At 41.6% G+C, this 19,604-nt stretch overlaps 1 protein-coding gene across 2 annotated transcripts in view; it reads right to left on the bottom strand.

The window, feature by feature from the left end:
• Nucleotides 1-3,533: 3,533 nt before the first annotated feature.
• Nucleotides 3,534-19,604, bottom strand: part of RFTN1 (raftlin, lipid raft linker 1) — a 98,710-nt gene continuing 82,639 nt past the window's right edge. For both annotated transcript variants that reach the window (XM_080386458.1, XM_080386459.1), the window contains exons 8-10: nt 10,879-10,982; nt 9,399-9,480; nt 3,534-6,012 (exon numbers count right to left, since the gene is read on the bottom strand). In XM_080386458.1, coding sequence (XP_080242584.1) covers nt 5,572-6,012; nt 9,399-9,480; nt 10,879-10,982 — 627 coding nt within the window. In that variant the 3' untranslated portion in view covers nt 3,534-5,571. The remainder of the gene's footprint in view (nt 6,013-9,398; nt 9,481-10,878; nt 10,983-19,604) is intronic.

Raw genomic sequence — 19,604 nt, 5'->3', positions numbered from 1 at the left:
CTGGTAATAAATGCCATTTCTGAGCCAAGAAGCCAGGAAAGTTGTTAATATCCCCTTCCTTTGTAGCCTTTTCCTGTTGACCCTTAAGAATCTTTTGGAAGCGTCTTCTTTCTAGAGTTTAGTGCTTCTGTAGTGAAACATCAGTTTCACCTTAAAGTCTAGTATTAGATCTAATCCCACCAGAACTGAAGAGAAAAAGAAAACCAGGAAAATTAACCTAAATAAATACCGGCTTTACAAAGAAATAAATGTGCTATTGGCCTACGGTGTTGGGAACAGAGAGCAAGCCCTGCTGTTCAGCAGCTACCGAGTTGGAGAAATATTCTCATCACATTGTCAACTCGTAGCATGTAATCTTAGAAAATGTTTACTCCTCTTACATTTGTGTCATCAGGTAAGGAGAAAACTAAGGGGAAAAACCACAGATGATACTTTTTTTTGCAGCCAAGTATAAGGAGTGACATATCCATCTACACAAATCCATCTGTACATTTAGTAAACTTAGTGAGATGGCTTGTGAGTTACCTGGCATTACAGCCTTATTAGACTGAATCTTTTTCTTCTTCCCATGACATTTATTTTACCAGTTTGCTGTGTGCTTGTCTGGCACAATGAGTATGAAGTATTCCTATAGGATTTGCATTAATTAACTGGGAAAAAGGGTGGCTATTCAGTTATCATTACATCATTTTAGTTCGTAGGGTGCTTTTAGAGTGAATAACAGAAAGCACTTAAATTGAAAAGCCTTTTTTCCCCCCTTCAGCGTATAGGTAAGGTACTGATTAGCGTCAGCTGCCACATTCAGCACCACAGGCACCTTTCTGCTGCCGGAGGTGTTGGCGAGGATCGCCTTTTAAAAGCAGAAGCACATCTCCACTAACAGCCTTGGAGACACACGAATTGCATCTACAACTCTTAATTCATAGGTGCGTTGGTATTTTTAGGCAGCATTCCTCATACTTCTGAGCAGCATTTATCAGCAAGAAATTAGTACGTGCTCTTCTTACACTCTTCAAGTTCCGGGAAATTCCTGCATGAAAAGCTGATGGTGCTTTTATTTCTGCCCTATAATTGGCTCCCTGAGGCAAATGTACAGTCACGGCAACTACAAAGAAAAAGCAGGGTATCCAAATGCAGAGCCCTTCCTCTGCTCACCTCAGAAACTCAGGCTGACAGAGGAGCCAAAATAGGAGAAAGGAAAAAAAAAAAAAAAAGTATATTGTTTTGTACTTAGCTTCATTTCCATGCATATATTAAAGCTACTTTGAGCTATTCTAATTATACAGTTTTCAAGTGTGCAGATCCAATAATCAAAGAAATTATGCCAGATGAAGTGCCAGTCAAATCGTTTGTGCATTTAACCTCTACATAAACTGTTTTCATCATGATGCTGCAACATTTTGGACTTCCTACCCATCTTAGTTCTACCCCTGCCCCAAACTGTTTGTTTCAATATAAAGCCCCTTTTCCATCCTCCATTTAACTCAGCCGCTCCTCTTTGCCATCTTCACTCAGCTTTGACATTTCTTCACTTCCCTGAGCTGGATTTTTCTCCTTTGAAGTCATCCCACGGAACAACCGTTGCCTTGTCCAGATGACCACTTGCTCTAAACGCCAGCACGCGTAACTCCTTCTTCCGAGAGTAGCCTCTGTGCGCCTCCCTCGGAGACGGGCAACTCTTGGGACTGATCTACACATGCGAGTTTTGTTGGTCTAACGAGGCCACGTTCATGTTAAAACACACCAAGGTGCCATGTTTGTCATCAGCCAGCATCGGTAACGTGGTGGCACAACCCGTCAGCTCCTGCCCTGGCCATGCCGGCAATACTCACTGGTGTCTCCTTCCCTTACACGAGAGGCACGGTGAGATTAGTTAGCATCCTTACTGGGACATTCTGCCTAGCTGGGGAGGGCAAAAAAATAGATTTAGCTTTAAAGGGTGGCGCTCTGTGGGAAAGGGCCTGGCTTCTCTTCACCTTCTGCTGGGTGAAGAGCTGGTGGCTCGGAGTACCCGTGGCTTCTCTGGGTAAGAAGTCCGTACGGAGTGCTGCCCTGCCCTCGCGAGCTGAAGGTTGGGGCCGTACCTCTGCAGCCAGGCTCCCGCTCTCCAGCTTCTCCCACATCCACGCCGACGTGTTTCCCCACACCGGTCAGGCTTTCAGAGACAGGAACTCGGCTCTGGCCCTTTCTCTTCTCCAGTCAGGCTTCAAATAAGGTGATGACGGCTTGCCTCGCTTTCGCTTCCCCGCCCGCTCTGGCAGCCTTGCTTCTCCAAGCCCCGGATGGCAAAGGCAGCTGAGATAAGACGTGGGTAGGTGCTGCAGAGCCTGTGCTGTGCCCCAGTTGAGTTGGTCTAAAGAGAACAATATTGTCTCAACATTGCCAACAGAGACCTGGCGATGGAATGTGGTCCTCGTGGACACCAAGACACAAAGACCCTGGCAAAGAGAACTGCACGGTACGAGGAGTGCGGTGCTGCTCCCTGCCACCTGGGACTGAAAGGAACAACTACGATAAGGCCGCATAACCTCGATCCAGAAGATGGATCACAACCGTGGTCGTAACAATGAACCAGAAAACATAAACGTCAGGTGAACTTTCTTCATTATAACATCATTATAATACAAAAACACACCTCCTGGTCTGAAGCCACCCGCCTCTAAGGCAAACCACGCCTCGGGCACTCCTCTTTGGACACGCATGATAACCTGGCTCGAGAAGATGGAGACTGGCAACAATCCATGGACCAGAGGAGGAGCAAGGTGTGTTGCTTGGCATAAAAGACTGTTCCTTGGCAACTGAACTTTGGAGATCTTCCCCACCAAGGATCACGACGATCGGAAGGACTAGCAGGACGCCGCCTGGACCTGGGACCATCGGGATGCCTTGGACCCATGGTGGTAGCTATAATCCTCTTCCCTTTTCTTTTTACTTTATCTTTTCTCCACTTTCTGTCTTTCTACCTATCGCACGCCGCTTTACAGGCAAACAATAAAACTGTGCTGTTTGATTAAACCATAACCCCTTGGCGTGGTCGCCTTCATTTTTGCGCTTCGAGATCATAGTTAACGAACCATCACTAGTCCGCTGAGTGGACCGTGACACCTCCCCAGCGCCCCGTACCATCCTGCCACCAGGCAATTTTAGCTCACACCGTTTACCCGAGACCAGGGCACGGTGAAAGCACACACACAGCTCAGCTCAGCTAGCCCAGAGGAGCTGGAACCGACGGTGTGACAATAAAACGAAAACCGTTTGTCATTTTTAAACTGAAAAAACACCAACATTCTCTTCGAAGCATCCCGACCCTAAGCCGCTCCAGCACTTCCAGGAAAAGTTTTAAACCAAACTTTCACTTAAACAAGTGCAACTTCCTCACAGACCCCTGTCAGAGTGGTGACCAAGCACCAGTTCTCTAGCACTAGTAACTGCAGCTAATTCACTCACACGGAGCTTCCCCTCCATCACCACATAGAGACCCTGGGTTTCTCCTTTTGGGGACAAATTCCTGACAGTTGTGCAAGCATCGCAAGTAAGAAATCACCTCATGACCTTTATTTCTCTTTTTTTGTAAGCAGTTGGGATCCAGTTAAACAAGGTCAAATCACAATACAGTAGGTGCTTTCTATTCAAAAGTATTTAGAGAGTTCTTTCTAGTGCAACACTTTCAACTAGTAAAACGTTCATTAAATAGAGTGAATTTTTAAACAAGATTAATACAAATGTAGTCCTTGAAATAGAAACCATCACTAGAAGGATCTTACGCTGATAAAATTTGCAAACAGGTACTTAAAACTGTACAAAGCAGAGACCTTGTATTCAAGCAGAACAACTGAAACAACCTATTTTTGAGCCTATTGGAACTCCAGTCTAATCTCAAGAAACAGAATGAAATAACTGAAAAATACCACCAGAAATTGAAGTTACTTATAGCCCTGTGGTTAAACCACTGAATTTAAAATAAAAAATCCTCTTTAATCAATCAAAAAATACCACCGTGCTTTGTGTGTGTGAAATCAAATGGTTCAAACTTGAGTGCTGTTCCAATTAATGAATATTCAAAGTGATATGATTTTTCCCTTCTCTGCAATGTTCTATCAACTGTATAATTTTTAGGTGTGGAAGATGCTTTTGAACCACTCTAGGAACGCATTTGACACAGAGCATAGTTCTTTGTACAGCATTTTGATTTGAGGACTAAGGAAAATTATCAAGCTCAAATCAGTCAAGGGAAAAAACAGCAAATCACTTACAGAGCTCTTGCTTTTTTACAAAAAAAAAAAAAAAAAAAAAAAAAAAAAAAAAAAAAAAAAAGAGCGCAGAGGAATTTAGAATGTATTTCTTACCTTGTTACCAGATGACTTGACTGCTTCTAAATAGGGATGAAGGAAGTTAAGAAAAGAGAAACCACTATTTCCTACATTTTTAAGAATACTGATGTACTTGGAGAACATTGCATAGAAACTATATTACACATGTACATTCACTTGTAAATATTTTAATGTAGCTCCAAACATAGAAATGTTGGTAATTTTACAGAATTCTGTTAGGTATCAGTCCCAAAATATGGTTACTCATATAAACCCCCTCCCCCCCATTAAGGTATTTGCATTTTGTAATGTTTTTTAGTGACATTTGTTGGCCACTGACCCCTTTGTACGTTTCAGTTCTTTCTCACAATGTATTTCATAAGAGTGAGAAAGCGGTGCAAAATTACCTGGAAGGGTCAGGAGGTAACATCTAATTCCAATTTTAGTGAAGATAGCCGCTGAAAGAAGTACATTTGACCTGCTTTTTTGTTTCCCATTTTTCTACCTTCTGAAGCCCCCCTGAATGTTGATTAACTGTTGACTGGCAAAGAGAACGTAAATGCGAGCAAATAGGAAATTGCATTTTATATTGGAATCATCTGCCTCACACAAATTTACCATGGCGTTTGTTTACCCAGTGTGCCTAAAACAGGTACACGATTTGCTTATTGCTTAAAGATCTGCAAGGGTTAATAAAATTCAGAAGAGAATACCATCAGTAAGTATGCTATTTGAGATAAATACAGATAAAAGCCACCTTATCTAAGCTTTCCAATTTCAGCCTGTTTAAGTCCAAATACCATTTTCATGACACTACAAGCTTAATGACAAAATAACATATGGCACAATAACTCCTCCAGCAAAGATAAAAGGACAAGAAAGTATTACAGAGCAAAATCTGACCGAGTGGAATGTTTGCCCTGACCTAGACACAAACCTAGATGGCGAAGGTTGGTCATAGAAACACCCAAGCATGTTTTCTGTCCCTAGTTTTTAATTTAAAGTGTAGCTCTAGGAGACAGCATAGGGCATTTCCCACTCTGCGCAGCAGACGGAATTTTGCAATTAATATCTGTGGGTTAAAAAGCCCGGGCCCTGTAGTTACTTAAAACATCAAGGTATCGGTGTGCTAAGGACCAAAGTAAGTACAATGCCAAAGAAATGCTGAATTGAGCAATGAGTTAGCGATGGCGATTGGCAAAATCTGTTCTTCTGTCTTGGCAAAGTATCAGCAGCTCACAGGATTCTTGAACTGTAGCTCTTATTCACAGGAACAGTCCACGTCCAGCCCTGCCCCATCACTGCCATCGAAGCCAAAGCCATCCGACCCTGGTGCGCAGCCTCCCCCCTCTGTTACCTGGTCTGCACAGGAGCCAGAAGCACTCTGGCTGAGGCAGACCTGCGTTTCATTGTCATCGCTGGAACTGGCAGGACACGTTTCTTCTGACACCCCGTCATGATGGGGACCCCTGTTGTTGGTCCCAGCTACCTCATCTCCCAAGTCTATGACGGCATCTAGCTGCTGTTCTGGATCAGGCTTGCCTGCTGTTGAGATTTGTGCTTCTAAGTTTCTTGTGTTCTCTGTGACTTCAAATTCCTGCTTCTCCTCGGCCACTTGCTTCTCCCTAGTGCTTAACTTGGCCTTTGTGGAATTCTTTATTTGTTTGTTGTGCATGTCTTCTTTGGAGAACCTCCAGTGAAACTACGAATAAGAGATCCAAAGGTTAAAGACCATTAGAGACAATCTCACATGGACATTTGTTTTCCTGAGCAGAAATGTTTATATTATTTAGTTTTAATATAAAGAGTAGTTTGACCAAAAAGACCTAAAGTTTAAAAAAAAATAAAAAAAATACATGACTAAATCAGATGGCTTAAGATCATTTGTGCCTACACATATATATGTAATACACAGAGAGGAGACTGTGATGCATCCTGCTTCTGCTGTTCCTAGAGGGTTCCTCTCCACATGCTGTGTCTGTTGAGGCCGACAGACCCTGGCAGCCAACCTGCACTGGGTGGAAAGCAAGAATACGCAAAGCTGCACAAGCGCAGACATAAGCAGCAATCCTATGGCATTACTCCAAGGTTTTTCACCAGGTCAGCAGCAGAACTAGCACTATATCCAAGACTATACCCAAACAGTAAAACATTCTGAACCATTTGTACAAATGTTTTTTGATGAGAAAACACGAGGCTGCCTCTTGCAGCACTTGCCACAGCCGCCTTTTCAGAAAAACTGTTTTAACTACTGTTACCAAAAAAAAAAACCCCAACCCAAACAAAAAAAACTAGCACTACCTTGAAATATTCTCGTTATATTTATATATATATATGTTACACCTGACTCGACAGGTGTAACATATATAAAATTGACAAATATGCCATTAATTTGTCAAAATTTATGTGCTATTTGTCAAAAAATAGATGGACCTTCCCAAGGAAAGCCAGACCACATTCCAAGCCACTGCTGAGCCATCCTACGCGAGTTTGCTAAGTACACGTGAACGTGCACAACCATTTCATCAGCAGTGTCCGTGCTGATGGAAACTCGGGGATTGGTTAGGGGGTCAGGTTTGGATGGCACCAACAATCTCATCAGCACATTCAGCAAATTCAGGTGTGGTCCAAAAGCCAATTCTCCAGTGCAACCAGGTCTGAGCTGAGGTTGGTCCAAAGAAGGACTCATGTTCATAAATTTTTCATCTAGGTACTTAATCAAAAAGGCATTCAGAACCTATTAAGTTTATTAGATTACAAAGATGGAGCAATGCTCTTTCCTTCTGCTAGCCAGAACTTAATGGGAAAAGAAAAATAAAAAGAAGAAACTGGCTTTCACAAGATTCTTCTTGGTTTTACTTACAGGAAGCTATCTTTTACTTAAATATCATTACAATTTAGAGAAAGAGGAAGGATACCGTCCCAGTTCTACAGCACAACTACTCAAAATTCACAGACACCTGAATATTTTCCTCTTTGATTTGCAGAAGTGCTGGGCACCCACAGCTCCCCTTTAACGGAAGGTAAGATCAGGGCCCTAAATGTGATAAAGATCAAACTGTAGGAGACTCTGTGTGTATATGCAAATGTATCTATACTTACTCAGGTATTTATATTTCACCAAAAATGCACAGAGTTTCTGCTGAAATAAGCGTCACTTTTGCATAAAGTGAATGAATCTGATTATCTTATCACTGACTGAATATTGCACTAATAAAAGTAATTCTGTCTTACTGAAAAAAAAATAAGTTGCAACACTCCTTGCACGTTTCCTTTCGCTAAATGAACAGCAGTTTGCTGGTGTGCATAGATAGAGGATGGATCAGTTGCCAACACTGCAATGTCCTTCTAATCTTATAAGCCTATTTCCCTCCTCCAAGGGGTTATCTATAAACATTTTAGACACGCCGTATCACAAGTTAAAAAAACCCCAAGAGCCTGTGATGATGTAAGTGCAGAATATTCAGCAACTTAAATGCTAGGTTTGGCATCTTTGATGTGACTCACAACCACCACTTACAGACGTTGAACCAGTCTTGTTAATTAACTATAATCAATGTACCCCATTTTTCCTTGACCTTTGGTTTGAAAACTTGCTGTAGCGATTTTTGTCCTTAAATATGTCTGTATATTTCATACTGCCAATGAGTAAATCCCTTGTTTTGTCAACCAGACACTGCTAAGTACATTTTTATATCCCCAAAAGAAAAAAAATTCAAACAAAGTTTTGAGTCATCTGGATGGGATGTATTTGTTATTGTAATACAAGAAATCAGTATCGTACTAATTTCTCTATTTGAAGGCATACAATTTCTTACGGGTTCCCACCCCTCCCCCATTAAAACCACACACGGTGGTAGGAAAAGAATGACCAAACACAGGCACTCCAGCCCTCAATCCCAAGATCCTTAGAATCACCTGAAAACAAAGAGAAAAACCAAGAAAGATGGGCTTTGTAACATGTTCACAGAATATTCTGGGCTTCAGCTTTGCTAATGAGAGAGGATAAATCCTAAATCATAGCTATGCTCCCAGTGGTTCTTTTCTACTTCAGTCAGTTCAAATACTCTCCTGGTCTCCACTCTATCTAAAAGATGACTTTCACAGAACCGGGCTCCAAAATAGTGAGAGCTTTATAGATGAAAACTATCTGTAATTATCTCAAATGTTGGGTAAAATGCTCCTAGTTCTCAGCTCCGCTTATGGTTCTCAATCTCCTACCCCAGCTCAGCTTCTGCAGGGATCTCGAGCTCACCACCCCTTCGGGTGATGCTGGGCTAGCCAGCACTCACGTTAGTGCTGTATTAACTAGCAACCTTTTCACCATGTGGTTTCAGAGATCTTTTCCATCCTTGCTGGCTTTTCTGATCCCTTGCACACCGAAATGGCAAGGCAAATTCGGGTACAGTAGGAAGGTCAGCACTTTCCAAGTTTCCACTCCTTGTATTTCCCTCTCAGCGGTACGGCGTGACAGGTTTGGACAGGAGTTCCCATTGCTACACATTTAAAAAATGGAAATGGGAATACATATGTGTATCCACATAAATCCGTCATTAGCTGTCAGGTATGTTCTCAGCTAATTTAGCTGGATTCAGAAGGCTTTTTTTTTTTTTGGTTAAATTCTAGCAGAATTCATTCGCATTCACACAACCGAGAGTAACACCAGCCAAGATCAGCCCTGTACTGTGCTGGGCTCTACCAAAACACATCGCAAGAAAGAGAGAGCAATTTAAACAGAAAAGATGGGCAACAGGTAAGAGAAAACCACACTGCTTCCACCTTGCAGGCAGTGAACATTAGGCAGAGAACTTTAAGTCACATATGAAGGTTTATGGCTGATTTATGTAGGGAGAAATCTACATCTCTTCTGCTGCCATCGGTTCAACAGAGAATGTTGTGAAATATGAGAGCTTTCACATCACACCAGCATTCTGTGTTTCTTTCATTTGAACACTTCAATTCCTTGTGTCTTGCTACTGTATCACTGAAATGTTGAATAAGCCATTTTTACTTCCACAAGAAATCAATTACAATATTGTAATCTCACCAACAAAAAAACAAAGAAACCAGGAACTCAAGGTTATTTACCTTAGATTCCTTCTTCTTTGCTTTCTGGGGCAAAGAAGGTCTCTGAAGAAATACAATTTGCTTTGTAGATAAATTCCCCTCCCTGAAACGAAACAAATGCACACTCCTGAGAATGAATTAAATTCACATCCAGCATCATTCAAAGCGAAAATCCATCTCAGTCATTTATTTCTGCAGGTCAGAGAAGAGCAAAATGAAGAATGACCTAAACACTGCCTGTCCCCGGTGTCTTTGAGCAGCCTGGAGTTCTGGGGGGGGAAAAAAGAGCAACTGTTCAGCCTGACAGAGCCTGTCAGCCTGTGACATACTTTTGCTGAATATTTTAGCATTAGGGTATAAACACAGAATAAATTGTTTGGAACAAAAAGCAAGAAACCCAAGCACCCTGGTGCCTGTCTATAGCAGCGTCTCGGTGACACTGGGGTGCTCCCTCCCTGCCAGGGAACTGATCCAGAATGGGGCTGGGTGCTCCCTACAGACCTGCAGCACGGCAGGAGGCACAGCCCAACACCCCCAGCGGTTAGGTCGGGTGGGTGCCCTTCCGACCCGTCAGCCTGACCTCTGTTACTGAAGTTATAAGTGGGATACAGAAAGCTAGAAGAGAGAAAAAAAAAAAAAATCATAGATACCTTTAAGAGACAGGGCTTACAAATTATAATTGTGATTTTCTATTCATTCCTATAGCTAAACATATATGAAAAACTTAAATACCATTCTTCCCCCAGCACAGATGGCCTTTACATTTTAGGTTTTTATGTGTAGGAGTAGTCTTCATCTAGATGTCATAAAGAACTGGGCGTATTTTTACTCTTTGAAGATAAAAAAATCATGACTGATTATACTTATATATATATATATATATAAATATATTCTCGACCGGTGAAAATTCAGAAAGCGCCATCTTCATGATTAACAAGTGGGATGACTGTTTTTCACCACTGTTATGAAAAGTATTTTTAAGTGACTTGCATTTATATTTAAAACCTCAGAATATTAATAATAGCAAAGCAGACCGTAGAATGATTATCAAACAAGGCTACTAGAGTAATGACACACACAATCTGCTCAGCTAGACTGTATCAGCAGCATTAGACAAACACTGATGAAGAATCAAATGACTTTTCTTCACACAGGCAACATTTCTCTCCAAACATTACCACGCGTTTTGTGTTTGCCCTAAGAGGAGTTACCAGGTGATCCACAGCAGGAATTTTACAGTCAAGGATTTTTGAGAGAGGCAAAGACAATAGCCAGAAAATTCATGCAGAAACCACACTGCCACTTTGCAGCGTTTTGCCTGCCAGTCATGTGCTTCCTGCCACATGTGGCTTGCGATGCTCGGAAAACTCAGAGCACAGCTGCAGCAGGGTTTGCAAGGGCAGCTACTGCACGCGTGCATGAAAATCCACACTAACTGCACAGAGAATCACTTGTACAGCAACTTCCCTGACCGAAAAGGCAGCACCCACCCCCTCCCTACCTGTTTGTCTTCACAATCGGAGTAGGAAGCACGCACGTCAGCTGCCAGCCATACACGGCAAGGGAATTCAGCAGCGGAACGTAATCCGTCTGCACTTCAACTCCCTAGGAAAGAAAAATCAACAGTTAGCATCGTCACTTGGAGTGTGACATTCAGTTTGACACACACACACAAAAAAAAATTCACAAGAAAAAAAAAATGTATGTGTGTGTGTGTTTTCTGGAAGGGAGAACGGGGTTTTGTACTGAAGTGGGTCATTTTGTATGTTCAGCGAGGCAGGAAGGAAAACGTTCAAAAACATGAGACACAGGACCAATCACCCCATACATCCCAAACTGTTAAATGAGTTTGCTTAAAATGGAGAACATCCGTGATCTTGTTTTTACACTGCCTGAGTAATCCATCTAGCTTTAGTTGATTCCAGATCTGACCAGGTCAAATTAATGGTATTTTACCAGTTATCTCCTCCCAAGCAAAAAAATATTCAAGTAGTTAAAAAACGACAACATTGCTTTGCTCGATTCTGTTCTTGTCTAGGCTAGAGCAAACCCTGAGGATCTGTACTGACATGTCAGGTTACTCTACTATGCTGGACCAAAAGCAAAACAGCCAACAATAACAAAAATAAAATATGAGTACAGGTCCATCCCTTTTATCACCCACAAACAGGCATTTACTTCCATGTTATTGTGAATTAGGAAATCCGTGGATGAGACCAAAGGCATTGCCTTTTGAGTGCAGAAGCCTGGCTCCGGGTGCAGATCTACCCAGCAGAGCCTTGCTAATTTTCTTTCTACTAAATGTCAGATCCTGTAATTCACAAAGAAGGAACCAATGGTGGTTCCAACAAAGACTGCTGCAGCGCAGTGTCAAGACTTCCAGTAATTTAACAAATAGATGCTAGAGCATATTTACTGGGTTTTAATTTTAATAAACACAAAGCAGGCAAATGGCAACTACTAGTCTCAACAAATATAACTATATTCCACTGGAATAACAATTATATTTGCCAAAAAGCTCAGGCACTCACACTGATTTCGTGTGCATGCAAAGAGCTTTTAACAGCTCAACACTGGGTAAGGCACAATAGTTTTGCAGCTCCAAAAAAATCAATTTATCCCGCAGTAATAAAATAGTCATTTAATCAGAACTAATCCAAATCCTGCTGTAGTCATTTCAAGGTATTTTAGTGAATTCCAATCTCAGCTATTCCTTTCTTCTAACAACTGTAATTTAGGTCACTTGATATCTTCATAACCGAACGGCTGCCTGACTATACCTATTAAAAACCTGATCATGACTACAAATGCAAACAGCTGAAGAAGCTGTATCACTCCTGCTTAAAAAGAAGAATGTTTAAAAACTCCACTCCAGAAAGGGCATGCAAGAAAACAGTCTACTAACATTACTTCTGGTTTCTGTACAAAGGCTTTCAGGGATTTACAGAGATACTGCTGCTTTACAACATCAGCATGTAGAGACCAGAACTTCTAACTCCAGGAAAGGAAAGAGATGGCCTGCAAGAGGGGAGCAATACCATGAAGCGATCAGAACTTATCCTATAGCTGTGATTGTGGTAGATTCCAAGTCTCCTCAGGCTCACATTTCCCTCTGTAAGGTGGATATTTCCGCCCTCTTCCAGTTTTTACAATAGAGCGTCCAAGGGTAATGCAAAAATTATGACGTATCGACATGCCTTGAAGAGCTAACGTCTCAAGAAAACACAGCAATAACACACTGAGATTTACGAGATTGGTCAACAACACCTCCCAAAAATAAAGATGAAAATATCCAACATGAGCATTAAGAATAAGGTCAGAGCATCCAACATCAGCAAGCCCACCATGAGATGCCTGGGAGAACACATAAAAGGATCTGACCAAAACATTCCCTCCATCAAACAGGGTTTGTGAAGGGACCAGAAAGAGCTCATTCATTTGAGGGTGAAAGACTAGCAGGTCAGGAAAGACTGGCACAGCAGACCTTGTTTGTGCCCCAAGCAACATCTTACATTGCAAAGTGAATTTCTGTTTTGAATTCATTGCCTAAGGTTGGCAATTAGCAAGGATAACCTTCTCCTTCCATCAGGATGCGCAACAAACATCAAAAATCTGAAGGAGATTACGGCGACGAGGAAGGACATCAATACCACACAGAGCTCATTTGGCTGCTGCAGAAGCCCCATTGTTTCAGGGACACGCTGTCACTCCAGCCACAACCCACTGTCCCTGCAGGCTCCGAGTGGCGAGACAAGGCTGGCTTTGGACCTGTCTGACTTGTCAGGATTAAGCATCATCTGCAGCAGATGATGTTAAATTTCACAATCCCAATGGTGCAGAAAGGAAAAGAGCAGGTAAGCACATTTGAAAGTGTGAAGATAGCCAAAAATAAATTCAAGATTAAAGTCAATTAGAGGCTTGAAGAATCATTTATTTTTTAAAAAATCTGAAAATGTAAAAAAACTGTCAAAAGAATGCTGTGCAACTATTACAAAAAGGTGACCTCTTATTTTTTGTATGTGCTGGCACTTGACAGCACAATCTGCTCGTTTGGCTGTTTGGAGGAACAAAGCGTACACATTATACTACGCAGAGGTGCACACCTCCTCTGAGCTCCACATGCTCTTTAAGGAGCTCGCTCTAACTCTGCACGACGGTTCTCTGGAGTCAGACACCACACCTCTTCCCCAGGTCCCTGGGGGAAAAATCTACTCCTAATAATTGGCCGCGTTTGAAGATGATAGACAAGAGAAAGGAGTCACTCCTGAATCAACAGGTGTAATTCATGTGGGCTTCAAGCTCCTTACTTGCAAATACAGATAATTGAAGCTTTCTTTAAGACCACAAGAAACGGCGACTCCCTCCCCGTCCTGAATCATCGGCGGTAATCCCATCCCACGACTGGAATTTGTGTGCCAGCGGGAGTCACAGTTACACAGACCTTTAATTGGTGCCATATTAAATACTTTCCAAAGCAAAAATGCTTCTAAACAAACAATACACTGGGGGACAGGTCCAGAGGAAGACAGTCATATTGTATTAATTTTACGTTTAATGCAATAATTAAAAATATTTTATCTATTATTATTAGAGACAATGAAAATAAAATTTCAAACATACTGTTTTGAAACATAAGTTCTGTAAGAAGAAAATTCCAGTGCTCTTTCTAGCTAGTAAATATTGGATTTGAACACCAGAAGTAGAAAGTACATGCCAGAGCTCTACTGAAAAGGAAGTGTTCAAACAACGTGTCTCAAACTGGGAGACATTTCATTCAGTGAAAGGGTGGAAAATTTTAATTAACTTGCTTCCCACTCTCCTGTGGATGATAAGTAATCTCTGATCACACCCTGAGTGTCAAGAAGCCAGAGCATATTGAGCTAGGTTTTTTTCCCTTGACTTGCATCACATGAAAAGAATTCATTTTATTTATAGTTTTACTGTTTGTTTTCAGCATTTTTCTCATTTCACAGTTGCTTCTGCTCATTAGAAAAAAAGAAAAGATTAAAAAGTGATAACGATAATATCTAGGACAAGCCACACAAACAACTGCATTAACAATTTTTCTTTTCATTTCCCCCCCTACTGTGGCAATTTTAACCACAGCAAGATAATAAACAAGACAACTACTAAGCTCTTGTGAGACAGAAGTTCTTTAGAAATCATTCTTTCCTGGGTTAAGTGAGTGTGATTTAGTTACAAAGCAGCTACGGATTCTCACTATTTAATATTTTTTTTTCCAACGTGGATTAAAGAGTGGAAGATTGAACATCACATTAAATAAATCTTAATAAAATCTTCATTGACAAATCCTAACAGACTGCATACTAAGATCTACAGACAGATGGCAAAGAGGATAGGAAGTAAAAAACGCAAGTAATTTTGAAAGTGTAACCTACTGTTTGTTGGGGAAAATGGTTAATGCGTTCAAATCCAGCTCCTTACAAAAAAAAAAAAAAAAAAAAAAAAAGTGGGGAGAGCCCACGAGGGTGGCAACGTGCACCCCCAGCCAGGGCTGGTTACCAGTCCTCACCCACTGCTGAAGCCAGAGCTTTCTCTCCTAGGGCACTGAAAGGAGGGATGAGGCTTATGCCTTAGCGGAAAAGAAGGAAAATAAAATGAGAGAAATTAAATAGATGGGCTGTGCAAGAATGACCCAGTAAAAACGTGCTGCAAATGTTTTATGTTTGCAGTAACACAGACTAAATCCAAGCTCTAAATTTGTGACAGATTTGCCTTTTTCCTTTTCAACCTTCTTCCAAAAGGTAATTTCTGTGAACAATATAGCATTATTGATCCATTAAAACCACTGGAAGCAAACCAGAAGTTACCCCACTGTTTCAGCAATAACAGTTAGACTACGCTCCTCTACTATTGAGCTGCTCCCAAATTTCCATGTGTAACACACCACAGCACCTCACTAGCAGACACTTGCTATACATCCGTGTATGTATAGCAGAGGGGGATGGGATGGCTCCTGCACCCTTAGAAACCATCAGTGGCTTTTGGCAGCAGATAGGTCACTGACCAACACAGACTAGCTGTCAGATTGGAACCTTAGTGGAAAGTTAATGGGGAAGAAAAGCAATAAATAAACCTACAGGCAAGCTTTTTGTTCATGATTCTGGGCATATGTAATTTATTTATGATTACTTAATATATGTGAGTTCATGCACTGTGAAATATTTTTTATCAGGCAGCTATAACACTATATAGGGTAGCATCCTGGTAAGACAGTTTTTCTGTGATGTATCTGGTCACAATTTCAATACACACATAGGCTGATGAGTAGCATTTACATCTGCCTCAACATCTAGGGTAAAATAAAAAAAAAAACCCAACCAAAAAACCCTTCTGTGCCCACAAAGCCCGCTTCTCTCCGTGACTTCTGCAGATGCAAATCCTGCTCTCTAGCACATGTATAAATAACAATGTCTGAGTGCTCCTGATACTGCCTGCACCCGTAACACAGAAGCACATCTGCACAGCAACACAATTTTGCGTTTACAGAACCCCAAGATATGTAGTAAAAGCTCCACAAAGTGAACGTGTTGACATGGAGGGTTGTCCACAAAGGAAGCGTGGAAGCATCTTATGAAATGTGTTAAACTTACAGAAAATGTACACGTGATAGGACAACTTCACATAACTGGCCACGGAGCACAAGAAATAAATGTGATCTAGCAATTCCATCGGTATATTTTCTTATATAACTCTGGCATTTTTAGTTTCACAACTCCTGCAATGCTTGTGTGCTGCACCTCCAGGTGAGTGCTGATTTTACTGCTTGCTCATCAACTGATTTGGGGGGGAAAAACCACAGAAAACCACAACCTGAGACCTTGTATACTCCAGGGTGCCTTACTACCCACAGCTTAATCATCTCCTTACAGCTTCCCCAACACGATTTCCTTTGGTTATCATTTATTCTCAAACAAAACTTGGCTTTTGCAAAAAGGCTTTGTGCACCACTCCGCTATTATGGAACGAATAATCTATTTCCATGCGAGAAACGCAGCTGAAGCGCAGACCCTCTTACTGCCACTGCTTCGGGCAGCAGGAGAGCAAACGTCGGCACTGCCCCCTCCACTTACAGGCAGGCTGTGCATGCAATGTGCAGGGTCCCAGCACCTGCTTCCAGCGCCCCTCAAAATGCTGAGGTCCCCCCCACACCCACCGGCAGCAGCACAGGATCAGGTCAGGCACCACTTCCCAGCTAACAGCTACCTGCCTGGGAAATGAACGTTACTTGTGCCCTGTGTGGGTTTTTTTAGAAAGTATAGAAGAGGAATGAAAGACTTCTCAGCTTGTTCTTAAGTGGGAAGTTCCAACCTGGCGCATTCACTTTTTCCCAGAAGATTTTTATGGATGAGCAGAGAACTAATTCCTACCTCTGATCTTATCAGAAACCTAAGCAAACTGTGACAGATAGAAGTGCTTTAAGTTTTTTTTATTCGTACCATTTTAAGTCCTGTGCTTTTCTGTCTGTTTACTTAAAGTGCCTTTTACTCTTGCGGAGGAAGCGTTTGCCTTGTTATATGTTCAATACTGGCGGCATCACAAGAAAGTATCAAGAAAGTACCAAGTTTGCCTTGCTCGATTTTATTACTAAATTTATCAACAAAACCAAAGAAAGATCAGCCTGCGGATTTTAATCCTGTATAGAGCATGTCTACTGAGTTCAGCACACAAATATACATGCTGCTTTCATATCTTACGTAAAAGAACGAAAACAAGAATTGCAAAAACCTTTTGAAGATAACAGGCTCCTGAAGGCTTTTGTTCAGCTTTTCTTAAAAAGCAACAAGGGGCACAATGATGAAATATCATGCCCGGGCAACATGTATGTCCTTTGTATGGTAAAAAGGGTCACGCACACAACTGCTTTTCATGCAGTTACCATCAGCTCCTTTGCTGACCTGGGTCATGCCTTTCTCCCATGGCCAGAGACCACAGAACATAGCTTAACTGACAAATGACCTAAATCAAATTTACAGACAAATCAAATCCTCGTTTCCAGAGAATTTGTTGCAAAGCTTACATTAAGGCAACGTGCAGCCTAGGCTCAGCAGAGATAATTTTTTAAATCTTTCGATACGTCGCGCTTTAGAAGGTTTACCATGTCTACAGCTGACGCTGACCCCGTTCAATTCTGCCAGGGGAATGGCAGCACCATGATGTATTTGAGATTTTAATTCATGTCAGCACACCAAAGATACGGTATAGCAGAATATAAAAAAGTGATGAATTGCCAGCTGTAGATTTTCAACGAGAAAATACCTGTAAATTAAGGACAGTATTTTCAAAATGAACAAGGCTTCAGAAGCAGAACAATGCAGAAATCTAAAATAAATCTTCAGGCACTCAGTTTTAAAGACAGTATTAGCTATCTTGCCTTGGGTAATGGGGGAGAGAAGGTGACAGATTAGAGTTGGGTAGAGGCTTGATTAATCAGAACTGTCTACCCGCATTTGCCTGCACAAGCAGAATTAAAACCATCAAATAAGTTTTAGGGCTGGATCTCAGAGGCTGTGGTGGAAATAATACGCCCTGACATGTTTAGAGTTAAAGTGATAAGGACGAGAACAGCATTTTGCCATTAGAAGTCCTGTGGTCATTTGCAGAGGATGCCATGCCTCTGCTTTGCAAAGAAAGAGTTAAATTACTCAGAGCTATTACATCCTGTCTGCTGCTTGGCGGGACCACATACTGTGACAGCTGCCAGCTTTACATCCTCCACAAACTGACATTTTACACACATACCCTGTGCATCACCCTGTTCGGCTTCTTTTCTTTATTACCTTTAGCAATTAAAAAGGCAGCACGTTCTCTGCTAAGAGGTGTGCCAACCCCTCTCTTTTGCCTTTATGGTTAAGCAGCAAAACTTTACCTTTTCATTTAGAAAGGTTCTCTTTTTATTACTAAGGGCATAGATTCATGCTACATGGAGTCCTTTTTAAAACAGCTTTCTTTTGTCGTGGCTGGGATTCTTTTGGTTGTTTCTTCTTCTGAATTGGGATACAGCACAATAAATTTACATTCAGTTCAGAACACATCTGAACAAGTCCATAGCTCACCCAGGTAATCAAATCTGATACAAATTTAAAATAGGGATCTATTATACACGTTTACATCATACTGCCCATCAGGGCTTCTTGCACTACCCTCGGTACAAACAAAAATGACAAATGGAAAAGGTTAATCTATCAGAGCCAAACCTATACCGAAAAATTAAGAAACTACATAAATGAGTCATTCCACTGCTCCATAATTATCTCTGTGATAATTATACTTTGAAGTACTCAGAACAGAACCAAAGCCTTTACTGGCTTTTGGACATCTGTCACTACTGAACTGCCTACTTCCCTCTATTTTAACAGCCCTTTCCTCTGCCACTGCATTATTCCATGTTTATGATAAATAAAAGTGAATTCTGACAGGGTCTAACAGAGAGGCGACTTGGTCTTCTGGGTACAACACTGGTAAATGCTTACAGATTCCCCGGCTTCCACTCTTTCTTTCACTTGATGACTTTACCTACCTATGCCTATTACGTCTCAGAAAGCATGCGGCATGAAATATCCAGGCAGTTATTTAAACACCAGGAGAAGAAAACACAGGTGGTCAGCTCTGCTGTTCCTCTAAATGGTTAAGACCTTTGCAAGAGTTCCCCGATGCCTCGACCTCCTTCCTTCAGCAGGCTTTTTCTTCTCCATACTCTTCCACTTTCAAGCTGGTGGGTAACTCATCATGTCTCCAAAAGAGGAGCACTTCATCTCAGAAGAAGAAAATTGCCAGGGAATACCCAGCATCCAGATCTTAAATTACAGCAAAGAATAATCTGATCATACCAACAAGCTGTGTACATGCCATCAGTCAGGGTCTGAAATTGCACATACCAAATCTTATGTCTGGAACAAGAGATTCTCCCTGTTAGCCCTCCCAAAGACATCGTGTGCTGCACCGCAGCATCCCTTGACACACCAGATGGCATTGCAATGTTGATTCCTTAATCTGTTGACCAGCCGTGTCTCCAGCATGGAATTGCTGGATTCAAGGCAAATGATACTCCACCTACCAGGGGCTCTAAGGGCTCTAACACTTCAAGGGGCCCTGCTAGAGGACACTCTTCTGCTGTGTCCCAGTGTTTTGGGCACTACTGCCATCCCACAGTCCTTATTATCAGATGCTGTCCTTGTCATGTAGCTTGAGACAAACTTTCTTGTG

Source organism: Falco punctatus, assembly GCF_963210335.1.
Source record: "Falco punctatus genome assembly, chromosome: 4".
Taxonomy (NCBI): domain Eukaryota; kingdom Metazoa; phylum Chordata; class Aves; order Falconiformes; family Falconidae; genus Falco; species Falco punctatus.
This window is presented reverse-complemented; position numbering and strand designations above follow the sequence as displayed.